The 20,156-nt window shown below is 41.4% G+C and overlaps 1 protein-coding gene across 4 annotated transcripts in view; it reads right to left on the bottom strand.

Moving 5' to 3' along the window:
• Positions 1 to 19,124, bottom strand: part of PAIP1 (poly(A) binding protein interacting protein 1) — a 31,681-nt gene extending 12,557 nt beyond the window's left edge. The window contains exons 1-4 of one of the 4 annotated variants that reach the window (XM_055112396.2): positions 18,949 to 19,124; positions 17,083 to 17,252; positions 8,983 to 9,168; positions 4,266 to 4,378 (exon numbers count right to left, since the gene is read on the bottom strand). In XM_055112396.2, coding sequence (XP_054968371.1) covers positions 4,266 to 4,378; positions 8,983 to 9,168; positions 17,083 to 17,252; positions 18,949 to 18,985 — 506 coding nt within the window. In that variant the 5' untranslated portion in view covers positions 18,986 to 19,124. Of the gene's footprint in view, positions 1 to 4,265; positions 4,379 to 8,982; positions 9,169 to 17,082; positions 17,253 to 17,834; positions 18,454 to 18,585; positions 18,897 to 18,948 lie in introns of those variants that run through there. The other 3 variants (XM_008963358.4, XM_003811008.5, XM_003811007.5) reach the window with 3 other exon arrangements.
• Positions 19,125 to 20,156: the final 1,032 nt, after the last annotated feature.

Below are 20,156 nucleotides of genomic sequence, written 5' to 3'. Positions count from 1 at the left end.
ACTGACAGCTTCAAATAACTGATTTTTCCTTGCTCTCTTTGCCCCTGACTTGACCCATTTGCTTCACACAGATGAGAAAAAGAAGAAATCCTCTTCTTGGAGCTTATTGTCAGTCATAGTTCCTACACGGTAACTAAACTAGGCACAATAACCCTGTCACTGCCTTCATAAGTGAACTACAGTGTCAGATATTGTTACTAACATAGATTTTTTAAATGGACTGTAAAAGTTTATCATTTTGTTATTAAGTATTTTTAATCTTTATTGATAAGGTGAGAAAACTCTGGGAAAGTAACTTGCTTCACAAAACTGGTTATGACAGTTTTCCTTTTAAAGACAAAGGGAAAAGCTATGGGTACTGAATGGTTTCCACGCAGCCAGTTTAGGTTGACTTTGTAAACAATTTTTAATAAAGAAAAAATAAATTACCTCTTGTTCAGTAATTGACTCTGGGTCAGTTTGCCAACCACGAAACCCCAGCACAGCTTACTGTGCTTACGTGGCCAATTCCAATGTTTACGAGGTATATTAACTGAGCAACACCTTCTGTTTAAGTCAAATGTGGTAAGATATTTGTTATCATCTTGTACATATTAAATTCCTCATCAGAAAAAAGTTGGGATATTTATAGATAGTACATTCTGGTTAATAATGGAAGAGATCAGTTAATTAATGCCAAATCAGTTATTTAAAAACACCTGTTGGCTGCTTTTCTGTTACAACTTTGTCGGTAAGAGTTGATGAAATAACTTTTTTTTCATAAAATGCTATGACAGACTGTACGTTAGGATATGATTATGTACATGCAAACATAAATACCTACATAATTGACTAGGTGAAAAGTCAAATTTTTAAGCTAAAGATTTTCAATTATAAAAGCAATGTATGTTTATTTTGGAAAGGTTAAAACAGAAAAAGGATAAAGAACAAAGTCACCTGTACTACTACTAAAAACGAGAGATAACTGCTGTGAAGGTAACTTCCGTTCCATCTTTTTCAAAGTATGTATATATTTTTTAAAGGGGTAGCAGAATTATGCTTTGCTTTTTACTTGTTAGCTCACTAGTATTTCTCCACATTATTTTTGACAGGATTACAGTACTACAGAAGCACATATGGTGGCTAACAGTCAATGAGAAGAGTGGGTCTCAATCATAGCTATACAGTAGAATCACTTGTGAAGCTTTAAAAAACCATGTCCTAGCTCCACCTCGTCTAATTACACCAGAATTTCAAAGGGTTCAGACAGGATCTCGGCTTTAAGTATCTAGGTAACTCGAAGGCACAGCCGGGGGTGAGAAGCACTGAAAAATATGAGTGAGCATTCCTGGCGTCCTACCGCCTACAAGTACCCACTCTGAATCTTTACAGAAGCTATAATTTGTGTTTCTTTAATTATAAGTATGGTTAGATATCTTTTTATAACTTTGACATTTGTATTTTTCCGAACTGTATCTATATCTATTTGGGGCTATTCCAAGTATTTTCATTATTATTATTATTTTTGATACGGAGTCTGGCTCTGTCATCCAGGCTGGAGTGCAGTGGCGCGATCTCTGGTCACTGCAAGCTCCGCCTCCCGGGTTCACCCCATTCTCCTGCCTCAGCCTCCCGAGTAGCTGGGCTACAGGCGCCCGCCACCACGCCTGGCTAATTTTTTGTATTTTTTGTAGAGACAGGGTTTCCGGGTTAGCCAGGATGGTCTCGATCTCCTGACCTCGTGATCCGCCCGCCACGGCCTCCCAAAGCGCTGGGATTACAGGCGTGAGCCACCGCGCCCAGCCCATTCCAAGTATTTTTATAAAGATACTAGTCGGCCGGGCGCGGTGACTCACGCCTGTAATCCCAGCACTTTGGGAGGCCGAGACGGGCGGATCACGAGGTCAGCAGATCGAGACCATCCTGGCTAACACGGTGAAACCCCGTCTCTACTAAAAATACAAAAAATTAGCTGGCCTGGTGGCGGGCGTGCCTGTAGTCCCAGCTTCTAGGAAGGCTGAGGCAGGAGAATGCTGTGAACGGAGGCGGAGCTTGCAGTGAGCCAAGATCGCGCGCCACTGCACTCCAGCCTGGGGTGACAGAGCGAGACTCTGTCTCAAAAAAAAAAAAAAAAAAAAAAGATACTATTTTTTTCTTACTCATTCCCAAGAGGCCCCTCTTTTCGTATTAAATAAATAAGCTCATTGCCATGTGTTATACACTATCTGATTTTTACTTCACAAATGTATGCCTTCCCCCCAAAATGCTGCAATCAATATGTAACTAAATGTATTAATCTCTTGTTTTAGGGCCTGTGGGTATCATGTCTTGTTTAAAAGGTCTTTACCATGCCAAGATTTCTGTTTACTTGCCAATTTCCCACTTAGCATTTATCATTTCACTTTTTTTTTTTTTTTGAGACAGAGTCTCGCTCTGTCGCCCAGGCTGGAGTGCAGTGGTGTGATCCGGGCTCACACTGCAAGGTCCGCCTCCCGGGTTCACGCCATTCTCCTGCCTCAGCCTCCCAAGTAGCTGGGACTAAAGGTACCCGCCACCACACCCAGCCTTTTTGTTTGTTTGTTTGTTTGTTTGTATTTTTAGGGTTTTTTTTGTAATTTTAGTAAAGATGGGGTTTCACCATGTTAGCCAGGATGGCCTCAATCTCCTGAACTGGTGAGCCGCCCACCTCAGCCTCCCAAAGTACTGGGATTACAGGCATGAGCCACTGTGCCCCGCCTATCATTTCACTTTTAATAAGTCTCTGACATATTTGGGATTTCAGCACAGAGAGTGAGATGGGAACTCATCTTTTTTTCCCAAATGACTATCCAGTTATGCTACCAGCACAATTTATCCTTTTTATCAACAGCTTGAATTTTCAAGGGTCTCTGGGGTCTACTTCTAGAATCTTTATTCTGTTCCACTGCAGTTTAACCACACAATGGAATGCTTTGCAATCATTAAAAGTCACTTAAAAAACTAATGGACGAACTATAATAAACTTGAAAATAACCTTGTTACTGAAGACATCAAATTATAAGAAAACTAATTTTCTCTAAATTAGCTTATAAATTGAGTATTATCTCCAAAATATCTAACATACTAGCAAGACTTGTGTAATTTCAAACACTGATTCTAAAGTTCATTAGACAAAACAAGCATAGCAAAGAATATTTGACAGGCTGGGCGTGGTGGCTCACGCCTGTAATCCCAGCACTTTGGGAGGCTGAGGTAGGCGGATCACTTGAGGTCAGGAGTTCGAGACCAGCCTGGCCAACATGGTGAACCCCATCTCTACTAAAAATACAAAAATTAGCTGGGCATGGTGGTACGCACTCATCATCCCAGCTACTGGGGAGGCTGAGGCACGAGAATCGCTTGAGCCTCAGAGGTACAGGTTGCAGTGAGCCAAGATTGAGCCACTGCACTCCAGCCTGGGTGACAGAGCAAGACTCGGTCTCGGAAAAAAAAAAAAAAATTCCACAAAAGAACAAAAAACTAATTACCCTAAGATATTTTTAAAAATGATAGCTTTTGGCAGTGCAGGGTGGCTCATGCCTGTAATCCCAGCACTTTGGGAGGCTGAGGTGGGTGGATCACATGAGATCAGGAGTTTGAGACCAGCCTAGCCAACATGGTGAAACCCGTCTCTACTAAAAATACAAAAATTAGCCTGGCATGGTGGCGGGTGCCTGTAGTCCCAGCTACTGGGTAGGCTGAGGCAGGAAAATCACTTGAACCTGTGGGAGGCAGAGGTTGCAGTGAGCCAAGATCGTGCCGCTGCACTCCAGCCTGGGAGACAAAGTGAGACACCATCTCAAAAAAAAAAAAAATCTTTTTAATAGCTATTGTATGAATTGTATGGTAATAAAAAGGAACAGAATAAGTGATAAATGGAATGAAAATCCAGAATCAAAACCCAAATAATGCAAGTGTGATAAAAGTGGCAATTCAAATCAATAAGGAAAAATGGATTATTCACTTTTATTCTAATCTAAATAAAATTAGATCCTTATTCAAACCAAAGCTACCAAAGTAATAAGAATTACTTAAGTGTTTATTTTTAAGATCTTGGAAAAGGAAAGATCTTTCTAAACACAAAACCAAATTCACAGACCATTACAGAAAAAAGACTGGTATATTGAACTATAAACTTCAAATATAATGCACATAAGAATAGGCTGCCCTATTCTTTCCTGCAGCTTTTTATAATATATGGTCTGAGGAATGGTCAAATTCTAGTATATTTAGAAGTAGTTTTCCTTTAATTTCACATTTACACTGACCTTTGAAGTAGCAATTGGCGGAAGTTGCCACTCTGTGGGCTAATTGTCAGATGATGGGACAGGTAATTACACAGGCGAGCTCCCATATAAGAGAAATTTGGGATAGACGTGGCCTTTTAAAAAGAAGAAAAGTGTTATATGACATAGGTACATCATTATTAATGCAAATACTTAACAGCAACATTCTAAAGAAGAAAAAACTGACTCCCCAAACTGACCATATATACAAGTCTTTTGTTATTGTTAGGCTTAAGGAAATTAAATTCACTTTCCCTCCCAACCTTACAGCAAGAACCACAATAAGTACAAAAAAAGTACAAAAAAAAGAAAAAACCCATCAGTTACCTGAGGCTACAAGAAAGCGAAGAGATAATGTCTCCTGATGCTAACCCATTTTTTGCAGAAAATCTGTACATGTCCTCAACTGCACAGTGACAATTATGAATGAGAATATTGCCAAACTGTTGACCAGTGGGGCTTCTTGGGGCAGGAAAGCACAGACTTTTTAGTGTATGGCAGTCCAGGACAAGATTCCCTGGCATTTTGCTTCATGACTTTGGACATCAGTAAACCTCCCTGAGCTTCAGTTAGACTTTAAAGAGGTGATTAATGGTAACTGGCACAAGCAACTAAGACTTAAACACTCCAAGAATGATTGGGTAAAGGGGAAATGAAAACAGCTAAGCTACTTAAAAACAGAAAAGAAAAAAAGACAGTAAGAAAACACTACACATCAAAGATTGTTGATATAACTGAAGCAGTGTTCAGCAAGTTTAACTTTAATTGCAATTTCTAAAGAATAGTAGAGAACATAGTTTACCATCTAATATTAGGTAAGAAAACACACATTAAAAGGTTAAGAAGTCGGGCACAGTGGCTCATGCCTGTAATCCTAGTACTCTGGAAGGCCAAGGCCAGAGGATCGCTTGAGGCTATGAGTTCAAGACCAGCCTAGTCAACACAGTGTGACCACCATCTCTATAAAAAAATTTTAAAATTAGCTGGGCACGGTAGCATGCACCGTAGTCCCAGCTACTCTGGAGGCTGAGGTGGAAGGATCACTTGAGTGCAGGAGTTCAAGGCTGCAGTGAGCTGTGGTCACGCCACTGCACTCTAGTCTGGGTGACAAAACAAAGCCCCCATCTTTAAAAAAAAAAAAAAAAAAAAAAGCTAAGGGACTTGGCCACAAATGTAATTGAACATAGAATCTAGATCTAACAAATGTCCTGCTACCCCTCTGACTCCATGTTGGGTCTACTTACTAACTTTTATTTCTAATTATTTCCTTGCTCACATGGGGCCAGTATATGTCACATTAAGGGAGAAAGAGTGATTTCTCCTGACATCATGTATGTTTAGCTGGTACCCAAGACTTGGTTCACCCTTACATTTTTCCCATTATTGGCACTGCATGTTTTCCTTTAGCTTCTTTTTAGTGTTATAACACGATTTAAAGACAAGTTCTATAAGGCCTGTCATTCAACAGTTTCCTACTTACATCCCGGTTTTACTCCCAAAGACAACCACTTTTGACTTCTTCAGCTAAAAATGTTTTAACCCCCATATCTCCGCACTATGTAATTTTTCAGTTTAGATGTTATTTCTTACTGCAACTTGAGCATCCCTGTCCAAAAATCTAAAATCCTCCAAAATGAGAAAATATGAGTGTCCACATAATGCCAAAAGTGGAAAATTCCACACCTGACCTCATGTGACAGGTCAGTCAAAACACAGGTGTACAACACATAATTTATTCAGCATCCCCAAAGGAAAAAAGACCCTGTCAACCCCCTTCAGCTGTAATATACTTAGGTACCCTCCCTGAGGTATCTCATTATATACTGGATATGCTAAATCTGAAAAAATCCATCTGAAATGCTTGAAATCTCAAGCATTTCAGATAAGGGATACTCAACTTACAGTTTCCCATCATGGAAGATGAGCTTTTAGCTTTCACCCTGCTTAATTTCACCCCACTCTACTATTTCCTGCTATCACAGTATGGTTATGATTTTATTCATTTGCTGTGTTTTCATTTATAGCTGAACCATGTATTACACTGCTTTTACCTTTTTTTGCACAACTTTGTTTTCCCTAGATTCAGTTTTTACTACACTTTTATATTCTTCTCATTGATTTGTCCCTAAACTCACTACTCTGTAAATTTCTTCTTATATCTTACAGCATGTGTGCTCATCTTATTACGGAAGTCTTTCCTGGAGCCTTCTGACCTAGTCCAGTGAAGCCTGGCTGCTTCAGACCTACTATGCATGCTGCTACTGTTTTGAGATCTCCTTTGAACCATCATCTGGACAGTTCACTTAGTCTCTCCTGTAGAGTTCCTTTTCCTGGTTCCCATGTCTTCATCCGTGGCATAACTCCTCTTTTTGACAGAGTACGTCCTTTGTTAATTTCATAAGAAGGGTTACAACAAAATTTCAAACCGGCTGGTCAGTGTAAAAAGATCTGGATGGTCTAACTTTTTAGATTCTCAAGCAATCCTTTTATCCTCATTCCATCCTTATTTTAGAACCTTTTAGGTTTTGCACTGTAAGTCATGGTGATTCTCAGCTTTACCACCACTGGCTTGGAATTCAACGTTAGATCTGCCAAATCAGGTACCACTCACCCACCTGCTTTCTAGTCTTCAAAACTAGTGCTTTTCTTTTCCTCTTCTCTGTCCCTATGAGCTTCCGCCTTTTAAAAATCCCCATAGTATCATTTTAGTGGTGTTTGGGAGATATCAGAGTTGAATGTGTATTTAATCTGTCATTTTTTTTTTTTGATTCAGAGTTTCGCTCGTTGCCCAAGCTGGAGTGCAATGGCGCAATCTCGGCTCACTGCAACCTCCGCCTCCCGGGTTCAAGCGATTCTCCTGCCTCAGCCTCCCGAGTAGCTGGGATCACAGGCATGCACCACCAAGCCCAGCTAATTTTGTATTTTTTTTTAGTAGAGACGGGGTTTCTCCATGTTGGTCAGGCTGGTCTTGAACTCCTGACCTCAGGTGATCCACCCGCCTCGGCCTCCCAAAGTGCTGGGATTACAGACATGAGCCACTGCGCCTGGCCTAATCTATCATCTTTTGTAATACTTCCTCGCTTGTTAGTTGCTATGAGTAAATTTCCATAAATTACCTCAATGAAACTTAGCAGCTATTGATAAACCTATGCATCATTGATCATAGAATATTAAAACATTAAACATACTGACTACATATTTGACAATCAGAGAAATAGTTGAAGCTTATCAGGTTACCGACCCTTTGTCCAGCCCTGAATAAGTGTAATTACGCAGCCTACTGAATAACTGAAACTAAATAGTGGAGGAAGCCAGAAAGGCAGCAAGAAATAAATACATTTGTTTCATTTTCTTATCTCATATTCCTTTTCAATCCATTTATCAGCAGAAAGCAGAAATGAGGACAAACAGTGCAGTTCTGTCTTCCTAACATCTCAGGTGCTTCCTCAAAACTGACAGTTGGCTAGGTAATCTTGGGGTCCAGTAACCATCCAGAATAACTTGGAAAAGCAGCCAAATGAAACATTAGGATAGAAAATAATCATTAATTTGCATTATAATCTCCCTTCCATATATTCCAAATTTGAGTTGCTCTTGTAACAGTGACTTAAAGAACCTAAAGTTTACATTTGATCATGGCCCATTTTTTTTGACCAGTCTCACACTGACTAAGAAATTTTGTGTTAAGCCAGTGTTGTCTACTGTATTTTTCACTTTTAAAATAGCATTAATGAGGCCAGGTGCAGCGGCTCATGTCTGTAAAATCCCAGCATTTTGGGAGACCAAGGCAAGCAGATCACTTGCGGTCAGGAGTTCGAGACCAGCCCGGTCAACACGATGGAACCCTGTCTCTATCAAAAATACAAAAATTAGCTGGGCATGGTGGTGCACACCTGTAATCTCAGCTACCCGGGAGACTGACGCAGGAGAATCGCTTGAACCCGGGAGGCGGAGGTTGCAGGGAGCTGAGACTGCGCCACTGCACTCCAGCCTGGGAGACAGGGCAAGACTCCATATCAAAAAAAAAAAAAAAAAAAAAAAAGCGTTAATATGTTAATGACCAATATGCTGGGATAAAAACTAAATGTTGTATAATGAAACAATTTCAACTGACTAAATTAGACTTTCGAGGAATTAAGATGAAATCCTTAAATTTTAAAAGAAAGCAAAGGCAAGCAGAAATGTTAAGACAAGACATTTTATGGTTTGGCTTTCTTTTTTTAAAGACCTACTTATGAGGCAAGCAAATTCTCTCAATTTTTTTCCTCCCCTACTCTAATACTACTATTCAATTCAACACATAGGGGAAAAGAATTGCAGTCTTTTCTGGTACTGCTAATTTCAGAGCCTGCAAAACAAGGGGCAGGGTTTTGGTGGGGGTGACACTTATGTAGCCTTCATTTTCAGTGCCCATATCACCTTCTATACTATACTGCTTGTATAAAGCTTTGGCTAAACAGGTGAATATTGCCTATATTGAACCTTGACTACACATGTGAACTTGTAATCCTGTCTGGCTCTACCCTTGGATCCCTAACTATAAGAGTTTTATACAAGACAGACTTAGAACTCCCAGAAACTATAAAGAGTAAGTGTGGAGGCAGGTGATCATGAATCTGGTCTCCCTCAAGGAGTAGCCACTATCCTTACGCTTCAAGGAAGCTATCTGAAGGTCATTGCATGCTATAAGCCAACATACCTGTTGATAGATGAGTTCCACAAGTTCTTGCAAAGCATCATCTGTTGTAACGCAACCATTCAGGGTCTCTGCAAACTGTTCAATTTCAGTTTCAAAACTGCCAGGCTGCTCTGTAAGATGATTCAAAAAATCCTGAACATATTCTGATAGAGTAGGATAATCCTCACAACCATCCTCATAGGATTCCTACAGATCAAAAATGAAAAAAAAAATTTAATCTGTGCAACTGGCTAAAACACACAAGGTGGTATGTCTCTAGCACAAATGCTTTTTTAAAGATCCCTCACATGATAAAAATTTATGTTCATCAATAAAATTGTCAATTGAGCTATTTTTCTTCCTTGCCTAAAAGCTGAAGTGTTATAATTAACAGCAGAAAGGTTCTGTTTAGCTAAATAGGGAATTGTCTTCTCATTCTGGGTCAACTTCTAAGATGGCTGAGGAATAAAGTTTAAACCAATATTTCACTACAATGCCAATATAAAAATTAAGAATCTGATCCACTTACGAATGAAATAAGATCTAGGATTTGCTTCAAAGTGGGAGGGGAAGTATGGACTAGGGATATAAAAACAAGAACGGCCACATGTAGCTTACTGTTGAGGCCATGAGGATTCATTATACCATTCTCTGTATTTCTGCAAATGTTGACAACTTTTTTATTGGGGAAAAAGAAACAAAAACAAAAACCTAATAAGGTTTATCATCTGTGAATCCCCAAGGGCAAAGAAATGCCATAAAGCTGCTAGAGTAACTAAAATTTCATCACGGTATAAATGGAAGGAGACCTTTTGGCTGCTACATCCAGGTTGCTAACAAAACCTTGATAGCAGCAGTAGTTTCCAGCTAATGTTGTTTCCACCACTGTCACCTTTGGCAGTTTCCAACCTTTTCGTTAATGGCAGAAGGCTGAGTGGGCGAGTTTTACAAAAGATAATAGACTTGAGCAACAACTTTCACATCTCAATACCTGGAATACCACCCGAAGCGCTTTAAAGTTTACCAAACAGTTAAAATCTAATAATAACTACACTGCTTGTATGAAATTTAACCTTCTCCAAACAGAGTAAATGAAAAGCCACATAAAAAAGTTATGACTACAAAACAGAAGCATTTTGTGAAGGGGTTAAGTTCTAAAGTCAGTGAGTGCATAGAAGAAAAAAAAAGTCATACATGGTCAAAACACCCTTAGAAATGCTCCATGTTGGAGAAAGACAGTCTTTTTTTTTCTTTGAGACAGTCTTGTTCTGTCGCCCAGGCTGGAGTGCAGTGGTGCAATCTTGGCTCACTGCAACCTCCGCCTCCCGGGTTCAAGCTATTCCTGTATCTCAGCCTCTCAAGTAGCTGGGATTACAGGCATGCACCACCATGCCTGGCTAATTTTTGTATTTTTAGTAGAGACAGGGTTTCACCATGTTGGCCAGGCTGGTCTCAAACTCTGACTTCAGGTGATTCCCCCACCTTGGCCTCCCAAAGTGCTGGGATTACAGGCCACTGCGCCTGGCCCAGGACACAGTCTTAGGAGAAAGACCAACATTGCCAATTGTCCACTTGTTCCTTTACTGTTGGTGCTTGATATGGTTTGGCTGTGTCCCCACCTAAATCTCAACTTGAATTGTATCTCCCAGAATTCCCATGTGTTGTGGGAGGGACCCAGGAGGGAGGTAATTGAATCAATGGGGCCAATCTTTCCGGTGCTATTCTTGTCATAGTGAATAAGTCTCACGAGATCTGATGGGTTTATCAGGGGTTTCCGCTTTTGCTTTTTCCTCATTTTTCTCTTGCTGCGGCCATGTAAGATGTGCCTTTCACCTCCCGCCATGATTCTGAGGCTTCCCCAGCCTTGTGGAACTGTAAGTCCAATTAAATCTCTTTTTCTTCCCAGTCTCGGGTATGTGTTTGTCAGCAGCATGAATATGGACCACTATAGTGCTACCACTTCAAATGACCACCATTTGGAGGTCATGTTGTACACTTTTTATTTTATCTTTATTTTTTATTTTTATTTTTTGAGATGGAGTCTCGCTCTGTCACCCAGGCTGGAGTACAGTGGCAAGATCTTGGCTCACTGCAACCTCTGCCTCCCAGGTTCAAGCAATTCTCCTGCCTCAGCCTCCCGGAGTAGCTGGGACTACAGGCATGTACCACCAGGCCCAGCTAATTTTTTTTTTTTGTATTTTTAGAGGAGACGGGGTTTCGCCATGTTGATCAGGATGGTCTCGAACTCCTGACCTCAAATGATCCACCCAACTCAGCCTCCCAAAGTGCTGGGATTACAGGCGAGAGCCACCATGCCCGGCCTATGTATCTTCAGAGACTGAAGTGATACTTAGCAAAAGTTGCATGTACTATGAGAGGCAGTCAGGAAGTAAAACCAGCTGCAGAAATAGCAGATTCATGTGCCTTTTTCATTCACATATAGTGTTCACTGAATAGAAGGATAAACTCTAATACATTAGATTTTTGTCACGCATTTGAATTCAAGTTAAACATTCTACTATAATAGGAGGTATTAATGTTGATGAATTTATTTACTAATCATAAATATTATCACTGTGACTCTGAGGATTAAGTGAATTAATCAAATTCACCTAGATTGGTGAAGAGCACATAGTAAAGCACAGAATGTTCAACAAATGAATTACATTTTAAATTTCTAGGAGAATACTGAGTCATATTCCAAATGCAACAGCCATGTATTCATACATAAAGGGACTAAAGTATAAAAAGCATCCAAAATGAATGATAAAAGCCTGTATTTCTTGGCACCTAGGATGGTACTCCAGTTAATAAGCTAATAGCCACCAGCTGCATATATGATATGTGATAGACACCATAAGGGCTTTGCCTGCATCTTGTTTAACCTAGAACATTTTGAGGTAAGCATTACTATCCTCCCTGCATAGAAGAAACAGGCACAGAGTAGTTAAGTCACTTTGGTTATTCATTCAAAATGGTGTGGCTGCTGAGTACCTACTAAGTGCCAAAGACTGTCTTAGGGGATGGGATACTGCCATGACATGAATATCTGCCATGAATAAAGCAGACAAGGCTCTCCTCTCATGGAGCTTATACCCCATGATGGAAGACACATTCAGAAGTTGAAATATACTACAAAAAAAAAAAAAAAAAAAAAAAAAGCAAAAAGCCAAGTAAAGATTCTTAGAGTTAATATATAAACTAAGAAAGAAAAAAAGATCCAGCCATACAAATATCTAAGGAAAGATATTCTCTTTCTATGGGCACAAGAAGCACACAGGCCCCAAGGAGGCCTAATAACTTTGAAAAAGACAATAACTAGAATACAGAAACTGAGGATGGGTGGTAACTAATGAGGTCAATGAGGCAGATAAGGAGATCTTAGAGGGCTTTGGGGGCCAAATTAAGGAAACTGGCTCTTAAGGAAGTAGGAAAAACAGGATGGGGGAAAGAGGGTTTGAACAAGGAAGGACCATGCACCAACTTAAGTGACTGTGCATGGTCACAAAACTGATTAGAAGAACTGAGTGCAGAACAAAGCCTATTTTTTAACCTCTATGTGAAACTCAAAATAAAGGACAAAAGCTTAAAACCCAATTTTATGTACAAAGATGTTCATTGCCAAAAAATCCACGTAACAATCCATTAACAAGGAATTGGTTAAATACATTATCATATATCTGTATAACGGAATATTATAGCCATTTAAGAAAACAAGAGACAACAGTACTTACCTCTAGAGTGAGAAAATGTTCCCATTATAAATACTGACATTATAAAATTGTGAAAGCAGTTAGGCATAATTGTACACATTCATATACTTAATGTTAACTACATACATGCGTGAATTTTATAACTAAAAATTAGTCTTAAGTTTTTGATATACAGTTACTAGTTTTACAGACTTGTAGTATCCTACCACTACTAATGACAAGGAACAGCAGAAAGGCAAAGGTACGGGTCCCAGCTGAAAGTACTAATTTCCTGTTTCCATCAAATGTCATTCTTTGTGGCAAAAATGCTGCTTAGAGCGCTGATTTGCAATCTTTTTTTTTTTTTTTTAAGTCAACAGAACTCTCTTTTAAGAAAATGTAAAATCTGATCAGTAAAAGAAGAAAGTAGAACTGCTCTGAATATAGCAGAACAGAGGATCCAGAGCCTGCCATTTTAAGCAAAAAAAGGAGGCATAGAGTATTTGGAACAGACAGGCACTCCAACGTGTTTGAATCAAAGCCTGCATTACTTCTCTAGCACCAGATTTTTTAAAGCCACAAATTTCTTCAGTCTTCAATGTGGAGTCAAATGGCTTCCAAACAGGGATATTTTCAAGTTTTATTTTTCTTAGAATTCTATGGGAGATTGGGAGAAATAGAAAATGTACTTTTTCATGGTAGGTACTCTATATACATTGTCAAGAGATGAGAACCTATTACAGAACCGTGGGAATAAAAGAAAACTGATCAGACACTACAGAGAGTGAATATAGTCACGACTACTTTAGCTAGCTGGATTGATTTAAGGCAAGGGTGTGCAGGAGAGGTGAGTCAATATGCCACCAAGTTCTTAGTGTAAGCAGCTAGTTAGAAGAGATTCGCATGAGATAAATAATTCTTACACTGTGTATAGATTTTATACTTGCATTTGAATGTGAGGTCCTCAAGAAGTGGTCAAATAAATGAAAATGTATGCCTAGAGTTCACTAGAGTTCAAAGGAATAATTAGATGTCAGGGTTATTAGCACATAAATAAGTGATAGATTCTATGGAATAGGCGGGATTAGCAAAGGAGGTAATAAAATGGAAGAAAGAATGTCACCAACTGTCATCTGAGGGGAAAAGCAATGATCTGCAAATTGGGAGGATAAAGAAAGTACTGCCACAGAAGCCAAAGAGGTAGGGGGAGAAGAGGTGCTCATAACAACAAATGCTACAGAATAAATTCATAGGTTGAAATCTGGAAGAGAATTATCATTGCAGAGTCTCGGGAGTGAAGGAGATTATACTCAGAGAGAAAAAAGAACAAAACTAGTACCTCAAATACTTAGTTCTTAAAAAAATGGGAGGGAGCTTCTGATAGACTAAAAAGGTACCTTTGCACCTAGCACAGGACCTGGCACATGGGGATTTATAAACTGAATAGATCCTACAGTGCTCAAAGTTTTAAAATGAGATTTAGGAAGATAAATCTAAAAATCGGAAGAACATCAGTCACAAAAATAGTATCAATACAATTAGGGAGATCAGACTGCAGAGGTCTGAACAGTGAGAGACAGTGAATAATTTTACCTATTGGAGAATGATACTACTGTAAGGCAGAAGGAAAACTGGGAAGTAACTTGAAGAGGGATTCTGTTAGAAAAAAAGCTCGTTTTTTGCAGGGGAGGAAGGGGACTTCTGTCTCTTAATCAATGCTTTATGAATTCCTATGTTAAATTTTTGGCTCTGGTAAGTGAACTGTGACAAATATTCAAGTCATAATGGTTTGTCTGAGAAGAAACAATGGCCAGGGATAAATGGATATAGCAACTCACTGGTAAGAAGACATGGAAAGTAGGAAATTCTAGCAGCAGGATTAGAGGAAGAACTGAAGATAAAAGGGCTTGGTGCCTTGAAAGAGTTAAGAAAGCACAGCAGAAGACTACCATAAAGGCTGTTAGAAAAAGGATACCAGGAAATAGATTTTCATGTGTAGAACAAAAGCAGATTCAATAAATGTCTGGAAACTGAGCCAGGAGACTACTAGAATAGAGACTCCATGAAGACAGGAATTTCTGTCCATTTTGTTTGTTGCTGTATCACCGGTGCTTGACTCATGATAAGTACTTGACTATTTGTTGAATGAGTGAATGTAGCTAACTTTGGATTATGGCTACTAAAAGGAAACGTTTCCTTTGCAACAGGAGCTTATCCTAAGAGTCGGGGGAAAAAAGGATCCTGCTGTTCTGTGACTAATTGGATTGAGAAAAACTCTCTTAGCCTTAACTATGGGTAAAGATTAGGGTAAACCAGTAAGCCTAGAGAATATACCAGAACAGGGGTAGTAAGCCTGAATGCCTGTAGAATTCAGGTAGATTACAAATGAATGAAATAAGCCAGAAAGCAAATTAGAGCTCATAGACTCCATCTAAAGAGAATGCCTCTACTCAGCTCCCACCAATTTTTGCTGTATCAAAATGCCAGTCCACTAAGGCCAGATTTTATGACAAACCAGAACATTCAAGTTTCTAATATCTAATTTAGGTATTGGTTAATTAAATAAAACAACTTAAAGAAAAAACAAACCCATTCAGGGCTAGAGAAGACACCTGCAGGCCACACAGGTTTCCAGGTGCCAGGCTGCAATCTGTTTTGGTAAATTGAGCACAGGAGGTGCTGATCTATTAGAGGATGGCAACGAATGCCTAAAAGATGCAGTGGCTCAAAGTAGGTGGACTAACATGACTTTATATACTGCTCGACAGTCCCAAAGTCACTTGAACCACGTAAAAATAGTTGATACACGATTATTACATACACAAACACACCCCTGTATCCCTCCATCATAAAACAGCCCAAGTCAATAGGGAAGAAAATAAATGGGAACCTGCTTGTAGCTGCTAGAACAAGCATCCTTAAGAGTTTATTCAACCTCTTACAGTGCTCTAATGGTTCTTTTCCTGTGTGAGCTAAATACAATTTTCTGGCAAGAACTCAAGATGCTCTCATTTCTATCTTACACGATAGATGGCCTTTTTCACCCCATATCAATTGCTTTTCCTGCTATGCCTGTATCTTTTTCTTTCCAATCCCAAAGCTTTTTCCTATACAGCATAAGAATCATGGAGTATCTAAAACATGGAACACAGCTTTTTCCATACTTTTACTGTCAAATATGGAAGGAGAGCCAAAAAGAGGTAATAAAAAAGGTGTGTCATTATCAGTTATAAGGGAAATACAAATTAAAACCACAACTAGATACTATATGCCCACCAGAATGGTTAAACAGAAAATACCAAGTGCCGACCAGGAAGCAGAGTAACTGGAAATCATACACTACTCAGAATGTACAGTGGAACAATCTCTGGAAAACTACTTGGCAGTCTCTGCTAAAGCTGGCTACCCTAACTCCCAGCAACTCCATACCTTGGTATATACCAAACAGAAATAAAGGCATACAGCCAGCAAGACACAAAATGTGCCCTATTCACAATAACCCAAGAGTGAAAGCTACCAACGTTCATCAACAGACAAATGGGATATATTCATGCAATGGAATGTTATAAAAATAAGTCACCTCCAATTATATGCTACAATATGGAGTAATCTTGATATTGAAAGTGAGAAAGAATATATTCTATATGACTTTATTTATATAAACTTTGAACACAGGCAAAACTATCCTATGAAGTCAAAACAGTGCTATACTTGGACAACTGGAAGGAGACAGAGTGGGTTTTCGGGATGTTGATAATGTTCTATTTCCTGACTGGGATGCTGGTTAGTTGAGTGTTCACTTTATGAGACTGAGCTAACACTTAAGTACACTATTCTCTGCTATACTTCAATAAAACTAAGAAGATAGGAAAGACAGGATTTAAGCTAAAGTATCATCAATCATTTCTCCAATGATTCCCTCCCACTTCTCTATAATTAATCCCTATGCATTTACTCATCTGGGTTTATCCAGTACAACAAATTCCTTTCTACATATTCCAACTGCGCTTTGTACGGCTATTTAAGAAAAGTGACTATTTTTTAAAGTTGTTATATAAGTGACAAAGAAAAACTGAAAGTTTAAACGTTCTTTATACCTATGTAAATACTTTATCACAACCCCGTAGGACATTTCTGCATACAATAATTAGGATCAAAACTATGTCTATTTTAACATAATGGAATAATCACTAGAAACAAGAACACAGATGTGTATCTCAAGCTTACATTCTAATACCTTGAATATAACTACAAAATGTATTTCTGAATCAGCTTTGTTTCCTTCTGAGTTCAATAATTCAAAACATTCACAATAAAAAATTTTTTTTACGTGTAGTACAGAAAGCACAAACATACTCTGATTAACAAAGTAACAACCACATTATTCCAGTAAATTAACCCAGAGTTGTAGGAAAAAGGGTGTACTTACTGTGTAACTGGAAGAATAACCTGAAGGGTAAAATTCAGGGGCATTCACAGACAGCTTAGACATTAATACAGGAGCTACAACCACCTGGGGCTTAGCCATTGCTGACTCCGAGTTCTGCTGTGGGATTTTATCCTGTGAACTAGGTGGAGCTCTCAGGGGCCTCGTTTGCTCTGCAAAAGAAAAAAAAAACGGGGCGTCAGATGCATTCTTTCCTTTGTACAGCAACTTGCTATATACTGAAAAACCATCTGAAAAGCGTCTGTTTTTAAGAGTTAAATAGGAACCATCATGAAATTCATGGTTATCGCCGGAATGTGTACAGACAGCCTACAAAAAGGAACAATAGACTTGCTGTGACTCCGTTATGGGCATACCTGCCTCTCAAATGAGTGCTTGCGAGCTTTTTTCCTCTCTGTCGTTTTAAAGGGGTCGGTGGAAAAGAGGTGGTTACTCGCTAGGGTCTCGCTTTAGAGGGCTGCTGAGGGAAGGCGATTTTCACTTCCTCCCGGGACCGCGAACTCCGAGACCGCGCACCCGGCCCCTCCCCCAGCCAGGCGCACAAAGGATTCCAGCAGACACCTTCCAAACCCGGTTCCGGGCCCGTCCCTACCCGGTCACGCGGCCCTCTCGGGGAATGCTTTCGGGGAACCGGGGGTGGGGACCGCAGACAGCGCGTCGGGCCTCGGCACGCGTGGAGGCCCGTGGGGAAGCGTTCGCCAAGGAGGACTGGGGCCCTTAGAGCTGCTCCGTACCTGGGAGCGCCCCGGGCCGGGAAGGCCGCTGGGGGCTGGCGGGGACCTCGCACTGGGCCCCTGGCGGCGGGGTCGTCCTGGGCTGGCGCAGCGGCGGTGGCTGCAGGAAGCCCGGGGCTTTGGGTTGCGGCGGCTGGTGCCGCGCCCGCTCAGCAGGCCCCGCTCCGTTCGGGAAACCGCCGCCCTCAGGCCCGCCCCCTCCGCGGCCCAGGCCCCGGCTCCGGCCCCGACCAGCACCTGGGGCCCGATCGAAACCGTCCGACATGCTCCTCCTCCTCCGCCTCCTCCTCCAGGGGCCGCTGCCGCTGCGCTCGCGATAGGACGCGGGGGGAAGGCGCCGCGGGTCGGCTATAGCCGCCGCGCCTCACTCGGGCCTCATGGAGGAGGAGGGCGGCGGGCCCCGGCTCGGCTGCTCGGTGGTTCTGGCGGAGCGGACGGCAGCCCGAGGACCCGCCGCTCCAGAGCGCCCGCCCCGCTCGGCTACCCTCGGCTTTCCAGTTCTCCCCCAAAACCCGGCTCCCCGCCTTCGGCGCGGCAGGGGCGCAGGCGGGTCACAGCGGCCCCCTGCGGCCCGGAGGCCCGGGACGCGCCCGCGAGGCTCCTCCAGTTCGCGGCTGGCCGGCCGCCGGGCCCAGCAGGCCGCCCGCCGAGTGGCGTCTCGGCCACCTGCCGGCCCGCAGCCAGGCTCGGGCAGGGGTATCTCGGTTCCCGGGGCTAGGTTGGGGGGATGAGGGGTGAGGGGGACGCTTACCACAGGCAGGCCCGACCTACTCGGTAGTTCTCAGGAGAGACGTGCGAGACCGACAGTTGACGCCCGGAAAATAAAAACACGGGGGGAGGGGGCGTGGACCCTGCGCCAGGGTTCGCTGGCGCACAGGTGTGTTCAATGACTCGGCTCCGGCCGAGACCCGCGGACTGCTGAGGAGTGGTCCCTGGGAGACTGTCACCTGCTCCGTTAGCATCGGGGGAAGGGAGTAGAAACGGAATCAAAATATGTGTCCCCTCTTTTTAATTCACACTAGGTGTTTACCACAGTAGGTCACACCTACGTTTAACAAGCTTCGTTCTCTTCCCTTTAACCTTCCCCTCCAGAAATTTCAAGAAAATGTGCTACCTTTCAGTGTAACTCTGCCCTCTTTTTCATCTTGCATCAGTGCTGTCCAATGAAAATATAATGCGAGCCACAAATGCAAGCCACTTATGTAATTTTACGTTTTGGAGAAGCCACATTAAATGAGTGAAAAGAAACAGGTGTGGCCAGGCGCAGTGGCTCACGCCTGTAATCCCAGCACTTTGGGAGGCCGAGGCGGGCGGATCACCTGAGGTCGGGAGTTCGAGACCAGGCTGACCAACATGGAGAAACCCCGTCTCTACTAAAAATACAAAATTAGCCGGGCGTGGTGGCACATGCCGGTAATCCTAGCTATTCGGGAGGCTGAGGCAGGAGAATCGCTTGAACGCAGGAGGCAGAGGTTGCAGTGAGCCGAGATCTTACCATTGCACTCCAGCCTGGGCAACAAGAGCCAAACTCTGTCTCAAAAAACAAAACAAAACAAAAACCAGGTGAAATTAATTTAAATTTATTTAATCCATTATGTTCAAAATGGTTTTTTAACATGTGATTTAAAATATTAAATATTGTCTCTGTTTTTTAGATACTAGTTGAAATCCAGTGTATATTTTACACTTATGGCACATCTTAGTCGGGATTGGCACATTTCAAGGGCTCAAGAGCCACATGTGGCTAGTGGCTACTGCGTTGCACAGCACAATTCTAGATTTTATTAATATGTAAATTGTTGTTTTTGTCATGCCTGACAGTATTAATGCCAAATAAAGGATAGATGAATATAAGTAACGACAAGGAAGGAAAAATTGATTTCTTTACTGTTGGATTGATCCATCTCCATAAATTCTGATTTTAGCTTTTTGTTTTAAGCAGGGTTTCATGTTTTTCTATCTTTTCATCTTAAGAATCATTTCAATTAGGGACACAAACTCTTGTTAACCGTTTTCTCTTCTCATTAATAAAGAAAACAATGTCTTCCCCTAAACGAATGAGAAAATGGCTTCACCGAGGGCAATCATGAATAAATGGTTCATGCTATTGATGTTAGGCAAAATAATGAAGTCAGGGAAGGAAGCCAGCAGTACGTGTGGCTCTTCGGTGTACGGAAAGTTTAGGATTCAGTCTGCCAGAGCTTAGTTGGGATTCCACTCTTGACTATTGCTGGCTGTGTGATTTTGAGTAAGTAAGGGGTTTAGCTTCTCTGAGCCTCACTTTCCTCATCTGTAAAATAATAACTGTGTGGTAACACTCAG

Source organism: Pan paniscus, chromosome 4 (assembly GCF_029289425.2).
Source record: "Pan paniscus chromosome 4, NHGRI_mPanPan1-v2.0_pri, whole genome shotgun sequence".
NCBI classification, from domain to species: Eukaryota; Metazoa; Chordata; class Mammalia; order Primates; family Hominidae; genus Pan; species Pan paniscus.
Note: the sequence above shows the minus strand (reverse complement) of the source record. Positions and strands in the feature narration are given on the sequence as shown.